This window comes from Mustela nigripes, chromosome 14 (assembly GCF_022355385.1).
Source record: "Mustela nigripes isolate SB6536 chromosome 14, MUSNIG.SB6536, whole genome shotgun sequence".
In the NCBI taxonomy this organism is placed as follows: domain Eukaryota; kingdom Metazoa; phylum Chordata; class Mammalia; order Carnivora; family Mustelidae; genus Mustela; species Mustela nigripes.
Window position 1 is genome coordinate 9,057,097 of NC_081570.1, and position 14,132 is coordinate 9,071,228.

General features: G+C 46.8%; 1 protein-coding gene across 1 annotated transcript; it reads left to right on the top strand.

The window, feature by feature from the left end:
* Positions 1 to 60: 60 nt before the first annotated feature.
* CFAP107 (cilia and flagella associated protein 107) lies at positions 61 to 11,720 on the top strand. Its single transcript, XM_059376184.1, has 4 exons — positions 61 to 347; positions 6,830 to 6,943; positions 10,133 to 10,310; positions 11,420 to 11,720. Exons 1-4 carry the CDS (start codon positions 234 to 236, stop codon positions 11,599 to 11,601), a joined length of 588 nt encoding a protein of 195 aa, XP_059232167.1. The 5' UTR covers positions 61 to 233; the 3' UTR covers positions 11,602 to 11,720.
* The last annotated feature ends 2,412 nt before the right edge of the window (positions 11,721 to 14,132 follow it).

The following is a 14,132-nucleotide window of genomic DNA, read 5'->3' on the forward strand; positions in this document are numbered from 1 at the left end:
GAGACAGTCAACAGTAGGGAATCCAAGATCACAGCACCTCTCCCTGGAGGCTGAAAGTAGTCCCTCGGGCCTGTTTATTTTGTGAAATTGGCAGGGTGTCATCATCTGTACCCACTCAGAAGGGTAGCTGGGAAGATGAAAAAGATACCCTGAACTCAGCAACTACATAACATCTCCCCACGCCCGAGACCTGGAACTGTGTCAAGTCCAAAGCCTCGGGGCGAACACTTACCATGCAGTTTTTGACTGCAGTAAGTCCACAGTCATTCTCTACCCCGAGCTGGAAGGTCGAGACCAAGTACTCAACCCGAGTGCTCACTGGAAACTGGGTGGAAGAGAGGAGGAAGGTAAGCAAGGGGAGAAGCTGGACCGAGGGCTCCGGGGAAGACCTGGCAGGCAGAGGAAGGATACGAGGTCATTATTATTTCCAAATTAAGGGTCATAGGTGGTTACATCTTAAGAATGTGACTTTAGGATCTCTGTGCTCTTCATAGGGGAGTTACATTCAAGCCATCATCAAGATCCCTATTATATCTTGAAAATGTCGTAACAGAGGTGTCAGTATAGTTAAGCCTCCCAGCATTATTTACAGTGGAGTGTTTCTAGGTATCTGGTGTTCCCTGTCCCTAATTCCCCTGAACCTTGATTTGAAGAACACAGGCTCTCCCTGGTCTGGCCCTTCCCAGAGTGTGGTACATGCCAAGGCAAGCTTGTCACTGCTTGCACTGATGTCCAGGGATGAGCTGTGGGCTCTCTGACACCTGTTCCACAATCTTGCCCTGCCTGTGCATTTCAGTTTTTACTTTCTCAGTGTACTTTAAAGGCCAACACAAAAATACTTGGCCTCAATCGGCCTACTTGAAATTGGGTATCTGTATTTGTGATGGCAGTGAAGACTGAGCCACTTAAATTTCTGCAGAGACAAGGAGATACCCTCATGTCTTCTTGGGAAGTGGACAAGGAAAAGAGAACAAGATACAATTAGCAGCTTTGGTGTTAGTGTGGGGAAGGTTGTTGGTGACGTCTGAGAACTGGAAAAGGCTGTTTTCAGGGAGAACATTTGCATTCATCACCCCTCCGGCTAGATGTGGCCTGTGGCCATTGTTAGTTCTTATTGCACTTGGCCTTATTTGGGGGGCAGATATGTTTAAGAGAAGGTTCAAGGGCAAGGAGAACTGGCTGAGCAATCCGTCTAGGCTCCTGTGGGCGCGATAGTACCCAAGGATACTATGGGCTGGTCCTACACCTGGAAGAGATTGCATAAAGAGAGCAGAGTTGGAGTGATATAAAAAACATGGCAGACTAAGAAGATCTAGCTCCTTACTCTCTCAAAGAAACACTGAAGAAACAATTATAACCTATCCAGAATAATTACAGAAGATCTCTGAAAAGCAGTCAAAGGTCCATAGCAAATGCCCAATTTAGAAAGTCACATTCAAGATGATAGGAAATGTCATCATATTTTACCTTGCTCTTTTCTCATTTTCTCCTTAGAACAGTAGGGTAGAGTGTAAGAGAAATAGTGGCTCAGTTCCTAGTTCCTTCCCTTGAACCCAGAGAGAGTGGAGCAACATTTTAATCTGTCTGGAGGCTGCTTGAGGGATTGGTACCCCTGCTTTGCTTAACTCAGAGCTCAGATAGGGAAAACATGTCATAGTTCATCTTTCAGGCTAAGAAAACTGTTGAAAGCAAGGGTAGTTACAGCAGGTGAAAGCTGCTAGGGGACTACAAACCTGTGAAAGTCTGAGGCCAGGGATTACAGGTGGAGCAATGCAACAGAATATAAAAGGCCTTGAGAAGAACCAGGGGAGACACTCTTTGGGAAATTCAGGATTTTATTTTTAGTTTTTTTTTAATTTATTTATTTATTTATTTATTTATTATTTTTTTTGGTGTTCCAAGATTCATTGTTTATGCACCATACCCAGTGTGTGGATTTTAAAGTAGCTGTGTATATAAACCAAATAAAAAAATCAACGCACACAAACACACATACACACATACACAGGTTCAGGCAAGATGAATGTTCAGAAAGCTCCTAAGAACTCAAGACTTCATTCATCCTGGAACACACCCTGTTAGTGGCAGTCTTCCCTTAAATGGACTGGGCAAAAACCTTAGAACAACCACCTTAAATATGCATAAAGAGCTAAAAGAAAACATGAACAAAGAACTAAAGGAAATCAGGAAAATAATATTTGAACAAAATAAATATCAATAAAAATAGAAATTACAAAAAAATCAAACATAAATTATGAAGCAGAAAAATATATTAACTTTATTGAAAAAAAATCATTAGAGGTATCTGAAAGTGGACTTGAAAAAGCAAAGAAAGAATCAGAGAACTTAAGGAGAAATCATTCAAAATTCTTGAGTCTGAGGAGACAAAATAAAAAGTAAAGAAATGAGATCAGAGTCTAGGGACTTATGGGCCACCATCATGCAGACCAGTATACACATTATGGGAGAAAGAAGGGAAAGGGGCAGAAACAATATTTGAAGAAACAATGGCTGAAAACTTCCTAAATTTGAAGATAAGACATGTATCTACAAATCCATGAATCTCAGTGAACTCCAAAAGGAAACATCCAAAACACCCACACAAAGACATAGTATACTCAACCTGTTAAAAGTCAAAGATAAAAGAATTTAAAAGCAACAAAATCTAAATGATACATCACGTACAAAGTAACATTTATAACATTATCAGTAGACTTCTCAGCAGAAACCTGCAGGCCAAAAAGAGATGGGGTGATGTATTTAAAGTGTTAAAAAAATAAAGCAAAACAAACAAAAAAATTCATAACATTTATCCACTGAGAATAATATAGCTAGCAAAACCATCCTTCAAAAATGAAGGAGAAATTAAAGCATCGCCAGGTAAATAAAAACTGAAGCAGTTCCTGACCACTAGGCCTACCCTACAAGAAATGGAGCAATATTAGACAGTAACTCAAAGCCATATGAAATGAAGACCTCTGGTAAAGAGAAACACATGGACACATATGAAAACCACGGTTATTATAATTTTAGTTTGTAACTCCCCTATATTTATAGGATTTAAAATAAAAATAATTATAAATACATAAATATAAAAATAATTATAAATCTATGTTAATGGGTACAAAATGTATCAAGATGAAGTTTATGACATCAGTAACACAAAATGGTAGGTGGCAGAGCTGTAGTGAAGCAGAGTTTTTATGTATGAGCTCGGTCAAGTTGGTGTCCATTTAAAATAGGTTGTTAAAAAGATCATTATAACTTTAGAATGGTATACACAACCCATGATAACTACAAAGAAAATTTCTCTAGGATATACGCAAAAGGAAATGAGTAGGAAATAAAGACACGTCACTGAAAATGATCAACTAAACACACACAAAAGAAGTAATGGAGGAAATGAGGGACCAAAAAAATCCTCTAAGAAAACAAATAACAAAATGGCAAAAGTAAGCCCTCCCCTGACAGTAATTATTTTAAATGTAAATCAATTAAACTTTCAATCAAAAGACATAGATTGGCAAAATGGGGGGGGTACTCAAAACCTAAGATGCAACTATGTGCCACCTCTGAGACGGTCTTTAGATCTAAGGGCATAGGGCATGCATGGTTGAAAAGGAAAGGACAGAAGAAGTTATCCATCCAAATAGCAATCAAAAGAGAGTGGGTTGGGTATACCGATATCATTAAAAAAAAAAATAGACTCTAAGTAAAAAATTGGTATAAGAGCCAAAGAAGGACAATGTATATTGAAGAAAGGATCATGAAGAAATAGAAAATCTGAATAGATTTATAATGAGAAAGAAACAAACGTATCTCCAAAATACAAGTCCATGACTAGATGGTGTTTTTGGTGAATTCTACTTAGTGTTTGATTACCATGGCATAACAAAGGCCATATATGAAAAGCCACAGCTAACATCATACCCAATGGTAAAAGACCAAAAAAACTTCTCCTCTAAGATCAGGACTAAGACAAGGATGTCTGTTTTGCCAGTTCTATTCAATATAGTATTAAAAGTTTACGCCAGAGCAATTACGCAAGAAAAAGAAGTAAAATGCATAGAAATTGGAAAGGAAGAAGTAAAATTATCTCTGTTTGCAGGTGACAGGATCTTCTATGTACCAAAGCTTAGAGACCGCATAACACACAAAACAAAAAACCCAGAAAAAATTCTGTCAAAACCGATAAATGAATTCAGCAAAGTAGCAAGATACAAAAATCAACATACAAAAATCAGTTGCATTTCTATACACTAACAATGAATGTTCTAAAAGGGGGACCAGGGGCACCTGGGTGGCTCAGTGGGTTAAAGCCTCTGCCTTCGGCTCAGGTCATGATCCCAGGGTCCTGGGATTGAGCCCTGTGTCGGGCTCTCTGCTTGGCAGGAGACCTGCTTCTGCCTCTCTCTCTGCCTGCTTGTGATCTCTGTCTGTCAAATAAATAAATAAAATTTTTTTTAAAAAAAGGGGGGACTAAAGAAAATTCTATTTATAAGAACACACACACACACACACAAAAATACTTAGGAACAAACTTAACCACAGAGGCAAAAGATTTACATAATGAAAACTATAAAATATTGTCAAAAGAAATAAAACACAATGTTAATAGATGGAAAGAAAGCCAATGTTCATGGACTGGAAGACACAATCTCGTTAAGATGTCAACACTACCTAAAACCAGCAACAGCATCAGTGTAATCTTTATGATTTTTTTTTTGCAGAAATTAAAAAATCCACCCTAAAATTCACTTGAAATCTCAAGAAACTGAATAGCCAAATTAATATATTTTTTTAAGATTTTATTCATTTATTTGACAGACAGAGATCACAAGAAGGCAGAGAGGCAGGCAGAGAGAGAGGAGGAAGCAGGCTCCCTGCTGAGCAGAGAACTCGATGCAGGCCTCAATCCCAGGACCCTGGGATCATGACCTGAGCCGAGGCAGAGGCTTTAACCCACTGAGCCACCCAGGCGCCCTGCCAAATTAATCTTGAAAAGAAAACAAGTACAAAGTTGGAGGACTCACATGCTCTGATTTCAAAAATTACTACAAAGCTACAGTAACCAAATACTGGGATACTGACATAAAGGTAGACGTATGAACAGATGGGATTAAAGAAAAAGAACTCAGAAGTAAGTCCTCACATATCTGGTCAAATGACTTCAAAAGGACTGTCAAGATCATTCAATGGTGAAAGGACAATCTTTTCTACAAAAACTGCATATCTAAATGTGAAAGAATGAATGTGGACCCTTACCTTACACTAGATATAAAAATTAATTCAAAATGGGTCAAAAAACCTAGATGTAAGATGTAAAACTCTTAGAAGAAAACATAGGAGAAAAGCTTCATGACATTGAGTTTGCAATAATTTTTGTGTGTAGGACACCGAAGTCATAGATAACAAAAGAAAAAATAGATAAATTGGACTTTCATCAAAATTGAAGACTTTTTATGCATCGAAGAACACTATCAACAGAGTGAAAGGCTAACTCCTGGAATGAGAGAAAATGTTTGCAAATCTTATCTATGATAAAGGCTTAATATCCAAATATACAAAGAACACCTACAACTCAACAACAAACCACAATTAAAAATGGGGGGGAAAATTGAATAGATATTCCTCCAAGTTATGCAGATGGCTAATAAGCACATGAAAAGATGCCTAACATCACTAGTCATAAGGGAAAAGCAAATCAAAATCACAAGATACCACTTCACACCCATTAGGAAGGCCATGATAAAAAAAAAGAAAGAAAGAAAGAAAGAAAAGGAAGTAGCCGGTGTTGGTGAGAATATGGAGAAACTGGAATGCTTAGTGGGAATGCATAATAGTGCAGCTGCTTGTAGACAGTATAACTACTACTAAATGCTAATGCTAAAAACATTAAACATAGAAGGGCCATATGACCCAGCAATTCCATTTCTGGGTTTATACCCAAAAGAATTGAAAGCAGGATTTTGAAAAGAGATATTCCTACATTCATATTCATAGCAGCGTTATTCACAGTAGCCAAAAGGTAGAATGGATAAGCCAAATGTAGGGTATGTATGCAATGAAATGCTACTCAGCCTTCAAATGGAAGAAAATTCTTACACATACTACAATGTAGATGAACCTCGAAGACAAGCTAAGTGAAAGAAGCCAGGCGTTGAAAGACAAACACTGTATGAGTCCACTTGTGTGAAGTACCTAGAAGAGTCTAGTTCATGGAGACAGAAAACAGAATGGTGGGTGCTGGGGGCAGAGGGAGGGAGGGAGCTGTTTAATCGGTTCAGAGTTTTAGTTTGGGAAGAGGAAGAAGTTCTGGGGACAGGTGATGACTGATGGTTGCACAACCATATGAGTGTACTTAATGCTCCCGGACTGTCTAAGCAAAAATGGTCAAAAAGGCAAATTTTGTTATGTATATTTTTCCACAATAAATTTTTTAAAAAATGAACCAGGAAACACAATATAATGGGAGGGGGGAAGAGTGGATCTGGGAAGAGGTAAAAACAAAGAAGAAAAAGAGAAGAAAGAGGCCAGCAGGAGGGGAGAACAGGGAGAGAGAAGATGAGGGAGCAGGTTCAGACCATGAGAAGTGGTCCCGGGACACAAGAACTTTTCCTGAGGCATAGGGTGCCAAGTGCCTGAGCATGGTCCTTTCTAAGCTCTGGAGGGAAGGGGCAAGGGTAAGCCTGCCTCACGCAGGACGCCTTGGGCTCCAAGGTTAGCCTTTCTCTGCCCAGCTTCCCCTAGCCCAGGAGGGATGGGGATGCTGCGGGAATGTGAGAAGGCCTATCAGAGATGTTATCTTGACTGTTTCATCTTGTTCCAGTTCACCAAAGCCACTGAGAAAACACCTCAGTGCATTTACAGAAAAGAATATGTCCCCTTCCCGGACCACAGACCAGACCAGATCTCCAGGTGGTCCAGCAAGAGGAGAATTGAGGTAAGAGGGAGTGGCGGCCCCACACTCAGGCTGGGCTCTCCCGCCAGCACTCGGGAGTCCCCACCTGCCAGCTTCTTCGAAGCTCAATTCCCCCTCGGGGGACACAGGAGTGATCTCTTGAGCTCCTTCCCCAACCTCGGGGCCTGCAGATGGCATCCACCTTTATTTACAACCTGCCAAGTCTCCAGCTGGTAGCATTCTCCCTGCCCTGTATCCCCGCGCTCTTCTGGATCGTTTCCCAGTTCCTCCACACTTTCCTAACAGGTGTAGGTAAAGGGTGTGGGAAACAAACAAACCAACGAACAAGGTAAATACTGAGTTTAGGGGCACGTCATGAGAAATCACATAGGGTCCTCCAAAAGCGAGTAGCGGGGATGCTTGGATGACAGGATTTTTAATCATCTATCCCCCAGCTTTCTGTTCTTTTGTATAAAAAGTCAGGGGTCATTCTGCCCTCTCTCGCTCATTGAGTGCTGGTGCGTGCCCTTGTGCTGCAGTTCCCTGGAGAAGGAACCAGGGCACTATGACCTCAGGGCATGTCCCCTACTCTGACCCCACCTCCCAACCCCATACCTGCCTAAGCTCAGGGCGGGGGCATGGAGTGAGGGGTGGGCATGGCCAGCACGGGAGCATTTGGAGCTGGAAGGGACCCGAGAGATTGTTCGGCTCAGCACCCTCATTTTCAGATAAAAGGTGCCCGGGGTGTGGTGAAGGTCTTGTCGGAAATAGCATAGCTGGTTGGTAAGGGACTAAGCAGGTGGCTGATCTGCAAATCAAGCAAGAAGTATCCTCGAGTCCCTCTTCACTGTCTGCCAGAGTGGACTCTCTGTTGCCTGCGTTTGGGGTCACGTCCGTATAAACAGCACCACGTTCTCAGCTCCGTCCTGGCGTGCCTGGGTTGCGCTGATATCCCCGGAGCACGCTGGCATCCGCAGACCGTGCTGGGGCTCTGGGGCTGCTGATCTTTACCATGAGTGTGCGCCGAAGACCCAAGTGCGTGCTCATAGAAGCAAGTCGAAGTAAGAACCTGTGATCTGGGGCTCCTTTTCCCCAGTCGTCCATATAGAAGAGGTACTTAGCCTAGTTCTTGATACACATCCGTGCCCTCTCTTAAAGACTTTTGGACTCATGACGAACCCTGATGAGGAGATAACCACACACACGCACTTCTTTGGAATCTGTTTAAGTGGCACCTGGGTGGCTCAGTCGCTTAAGCATCGGACTCTTGATTTTTGGCTCAGATCCTGATCTCAAGGCCATGAGAGCGAACCCTGCACTGGGCTTTCCGTGGTTGGCGGAGCGTCTGCTTGGGAATCCTCTCTCTTCCTCTGCCTCTCCCCCTGCTCTCTCACCCTCAAAAATAATAAATAAATAAGTCTTTATATAATCTGATTAAAATTAAGAAGCCCCCTGCCAACATACACACAGAATAGACCCAAGCAATCAGATAACATATCTCCAAGGACTCTGTTCAGATCTCCTGCTTGTGGGCGTGGACCTAGGACAGAGCTCGGCCGCTGCACAGCTGTTTCAGCCCATCGGCTCTTCCCGGGCTTCATCCTGCTCTTTCTCCGCGGACAGCCAGCTCCCATCCCCACATCACTCTGCTTCCTCCTCAGGCAAAGGCGCATCTGCTCTTTCAATCAACTATGTGTGGATTGATGGGGTTAGCCTCCGCCACGGAGGTCCCCCTTCCTGTGCTTTTCCACTAGGCAGGTCTATTAATCACAATTTTTATGTTCTGTGTTTTAGATGGTTTGACATTTTAAGGGCTGTGCTAACCCTGGACAGACTGCCCTCCCAGGACAGGCTAGTTCCTTAGGACAGTAAGCAGCTTGCCTGCAAGCACGCCTTTAGGATACAAACCAACCAACCCAGATCCCATACTCGAACCGTCTCTTTGACATAATGCTCCCATGCCAAGCCGATATCCCTTTGCCTTAAATCACTCCAGGGCCAGACTCCAATAACCGGAAGCACTTCTTTAGCCCAAAGCCGGCTGAGATCATTTGAACTCTGCATCCCTAAACTTCTCAAACTTGCTAAACCTGCCTCACCTGTTCCTTCCCTTAGAAACTACCTGGAGGTCCTGGGCCATGCTCTCTCCTTCTGTGACCCTGGGGCACCCTACGTGATCCTGGGTGGTGGTGCCGCCTCCTCTCGGGAAGAAAGTAATGAACTTTCCAAATAATTTCTTTCCGAGGCACTTGTCTCTCTGTCACCTGACCATCCCTGATCAAAACAAAGATCCCAGGTGTGTCATCAAGACAGTTGGGCCATGCCTCAAACCAAGAAGAACAGCAAGAAAATCTCTTTCTCCTTTCCCTGCTGTGATACATCCTCATTGCTTTCCTGGAACCCCTCCAACTTGCTTTCCCTGGCATTGGAAATGTACTCCGGTCACCTGGTGAGGCAGACCTTGGGATCCCCTGTGTCTGTGCCCGTCCCCCGTCTCCCTGCAGCATTGTGATCTGACTTATTTATTACGTGCAGCCGGCATTTCCAGACCAGAGCAGACACAGATCTCCCTGACTGCTCCAGACAAGAGGACAGGCATGGAAAGCCACATTATCCTCCCCTGTAAATCAGTCCAGTCCCCCCAAGATCTCCTTCCAGGGCCGAGAGGATTTTCTGGGGAAAGGCACTGATGCAGGCAAAGGTCTCAGAATCAGGAGGACATGGCTTTCTTTTCCTTGTAAATAACTCCCACCAAAGAAATCCCTCCCCGCGTTTCCAGCTGAGGGAGCCGTAAATCCTCAGCGGGAGAAGGCAATTTATGGGGCGTTCTCTGACTCTTCCCATAGTAACTGATTGAAATAGAAGGTGCGTATGTCAGGCCTGGTATTCAACGTCTTTCCCTGGCCATGGAAATAGGCGCTTGGATAGGGGAGCCTAGAGACACATCGGAGGATGTAATTTCAGATCACAGGGGCAGCTGTGAGAGGGCTCTGCAGCTTCCTATTTGGCTCGGTGTCCTGCCTTTCATTTTAATGTGTCCCCATAGCCCATTCTCGGGATGAATTGAGTGGACATACACAGGGGGGTCCTCAGAGGTGGCAGCCCCCAGGGCTCAGGCAGCAGCACTTGCCACCAGTGCCGCACACCTCCCTTGCAGCAGCGTCTGCCTTGCTCCGATCCGTTAACATACCCGACCCCCCCCCCCCCCCCCCGCCGTGTCTGTCCCTCCAGGGCCTCCCGTACAAACACCTGATCACGCACCACCAGGAGCCCCCCCACCGCCATCTGATCAGCACCTACGACGACCACTACAACCGGCACAGTTACAACCCGGGCCTGCCCCCACGTCGCTCCTGGAGTGGACACAAGCTGCTGTGGCTCCCAGAGAAATCAGACTTCCCCCTTCTTGGTATTCGTCTAATTTGGGATTCCGCCCCGTGCCGAAAGACTCACCCAGAGAGGGTTAGAATGACACGAGAGGGGGCGAACCCTATTGACCCTCAGGGCTGCTTCTTGCCACGGAGGTGATGCTGGCTGTGGGTTGGCGCCCTCCCTTGCGCACCGCGGTGGCCTCGGTTTACCGGGAGCACGGGTGGCAGGAGTAAGAACACTGAACTCAGATCCATCATCTTTGCATAGACAGTGACGACCAGGTCCCCGGTGCCCTGCCCTGACTTAGCACCTGGGGGACACAGGAGTGACAGATGGGGAGAAATCCCTGCCCCTGGGGAGTGTCATCCCAGATGGTCCGGGATCGGACACTGTTCATGGATGACTTTAAAGTCTGGCAAAAAAGATCATTCTGGACTGGGGTATGTGTCACGAGGGGAAGGTACCCAGTAAGGGCCACAAAGTGAGGCAGTTACCTGTGACTCTCCTTTGGGTGGAAGGAGAAGGGATGGTCTTTCTGGAAGAGAGAGTTGAGTTGATAGGAATTTCGGGGGGAGAGAATCCCAGAAGAGGAAATAGTGAGTGGAGACACTCCACAGCAGGAAGACCGCTTCATGGCTCCCAGGCCACCACAAGGAGTGTGGGTTTTGTCCTTCCAAAAGCAAGAGAACTTTGAGGGCATTTTGTAAGAGAGCGCCTTGACCTGATGGACATTTCAGGCTACCCTCATTCTTTGCACGCAACTTTTTGTACTCCTACACTTCGATGCCAAGGGACCTAGGTCCGATGGTGAGGTGCCTGTCACTCCTCATGACTTCTGCAAGGGTTTCTCCCTGGGATGAGTCTCACAAGACTGTACTGCTCCCTTCCCTGCTAGGGTAGGACAGTCCCCCAGGAGCTGGCAGGTTCACCGTCCACCACTCATGGGGCTGCGTTTTCCAAGGCCTACGTACCAGCTCCTGTTCCTCCTGAGTATGCTGACAGTGAGCCCCACCCTGAGCCAACACTCCTGCAAGCCCTTCTTCCCTCCGGAGCTCTGCAGCCCCGAAAAGCCTCCAGGGCCTCATACCACACATCCCCCCTGGCCGGTCCATGGCCCGTTCACCCAGACGCAGCTTTCTCTTGCAGCTCCCCCTACGAACTACGGACTCTATGAGCAGCTGCAGTGGAGATGGCTGGCACCCCAGGCTGCCCCGAGAGAGAGCATTTACACCTCGTCCTACCCCAGACCACCACGGCATGCTTTGTCCCGGCGCGAGCACGCCATCCCTGTCCCTCCCCCTCGTCTGCACCCTGTCCCGCGCTTCTGAGAGCGGCCACTCCACGGGCAATGTGAGCAGAGCCCACCGGAGACCCGCTGTGCAGTTGGACCTGTCAGGCAGCAGGCGGCGGCAGACACACTCCGAGTTTTCGATCTGGCCCCGCCAAGGGTCCCCTAGACTCATGGTCTGTGTTTCACGGATCCCTCCCCTCCTCCAAACCCTCAGGTTCCTTTCTTTTCCATCTCACAATTAAAGCTCTTTGACACAATGGAGTGCCATATATATGAAGAATCCTTCGGAGGAGCAAAAGACCCTCTCCCTCATCTCTCATGAGGGGAAACTGAGGCCCAGAGAGGTAACATGTTCCAGGAAGGAGGGTCTGGTCCATACAGAAGGGGATCTGAACATGAGACCACTGCAGAACCCCACGGAGTAGTATAATGTGGTTATGGGAGGGCACCCCGCAGGAGCTGGCCTTCGGGGAGGGGTCCAGCAGGGGCGTGCTGAACCCAGGGCTCAGAGGAAGCGAGACACACAGCATCTCCCTCCCACCTCCGAGCTCTCAAATCCTTTTCCGGGTTTGAGGATGGGGAATTTTTCAGCAAGTGTTTCAGAAGGAGGATGGACCCCCGGACAGAAGATCCGGGGCTGTGTCCTGGCTCAGGGACTGGGTGCGATCGTCGTTGCCCAGGATGGAGTCCCCCGAGGCACGTTCTGCCACCTGACAATGGCGTCCAACCTCTGGAGAAGCACGATGGCCCGTGTCTTCCCAGAATGGGCTTCTCTGCCTTCTGCCTCCACCCTGCCTGGCTGCGTTCATTACTGGAGGGGAGACGCTAGGTGTATTATCCTTGGCTGGACGAACGAATGAGCCATTGTCTCTTCTAGGGCTCCTCTCTGAACCCACGCTGTCCCCCACTCACCATGACCCAGTCCTGTTCCCCACTCTGGGTCCCATCTAGCTGCTTCCCTACACCACTGCCCCAAGGTGGACCTCTGTCCAGACCCCAACCCATCTGGATGCCCAAAGACCCTTATTCTTCCCAGAACTCAGCCACTCCCACTTCCAAGTCAGAGACAAGTGAGCCCTGCCCTCCCCCAAGCCGCAATCCTCCTGCTAGCGTCGGAAAGGAGGTCACCCTCTGTAGCTCCATCCTTTAGAACGTGGCTGTCCACCAGGGCAGGGAAATAGTACAAGTCTGACGCCCTGCCAGCCCATCTCACATCTACCACTACCAATGGGTGTTTTTTCTGCTTTGGAGAAAAAGAAATGACTAGAAGTATTTTTCCATGGATCTTTTCCTTGACGTTTTTGGCACCTGCTCTAGCAAATGATCAAGGTAGGGGGGGAAGGAAGGGGAAACCTGATCTAATATTTATTTTGGGTTAAACAGGCAGTTCAACAAAAGCCAGGATCCAGGTGTAAATGAGATTATCTCATTGACTGTCTTTACCACCCTCCATGGTAGGTACCCCCAGGCAGGAATTATAAATGTCATTTCTATTTACAGAAACGGGAATAAAGTGCAGACACAATGAAGATTAACCAGCAGGACCAAGATTGCACAGGGAATGAATCCTAGAGCTGGGATTTGAACCTAGGTGGGCTGGTCACAGAGCAGGCATGCTTAGCTCTTGTGCGAAACTGTCTTTTCAAAGAAATGAAAGCCTTGAGACCAGCTGATTGCATCAGTCTGCTGTGCGCTTGGCTCAGGGACACATGTGCGTAGTTGGCTGTGATTCTGGTCCAGAAATAATGTGACTCAAAGCAGAGGAAGACTGGCTTTGGGCCGTCCCTTTCAAGGACACCTGCTGACTCCAGGCCTCCTCTAGGTCAACCTCTGCACACTCTAGAGCCATCGCTCATTCTTCCAAAAGTCTGTTCACTGACCCTGTCTTCCCTACCACACTCCAATTTCCCTGAAGTTCGAGCTGGGCACCCACGAGGCGCTGAGTCATGTTTGCAGGAAGAGTGGTGGGGAGGAAGAGAAAAGGGGATCCAAGTGGTAGCGGGGGACTGGCACCCCGCTGGCCCTCCTCGCTCCTCCGGCGGCTGCTCAGCGATCCCATAAACATCCTTTGGAGGCACAATCGAACAGGGCACTGACATCACAGAGGCTTCCATCAGGTAGAGGACAGGGATCTAAACAAATACAGGACAGGACAGGACAGGACAGAGTGATGTTGGGGACCAGTTTACAGAATTCGGGATCTAGGTGGCCAGTGCATCATGAGGGAGATCAGTGCGGGGGTACTGAAAGCAATAATAGGGGAACGGAGACATGATCTAGCAGGGAAGCCTTCCTGAAAGAAGGGGTATTTAGACAGAGGCCAGAATGGGGTGGGGGGAGGGGGGGACTAACCAGGTGAAAGGGCAGGTGGGGAGGGTGGAGAGAGTGGCTTAGGTCGCAGGAACAGCATGTATGAGGCTCCGTGTTGGGAAGGAACTTAGGAGGTTTGTTAAAAGCCTCAAAGATAGTGTATGGGCTTCTTACTGCTGCTGTAACAAATACCACAAACTTAGTGGCTGAAAGGAACACAAGCTTATTCTCCTACAGTTCCGGGGGTGCAAAGTCCAC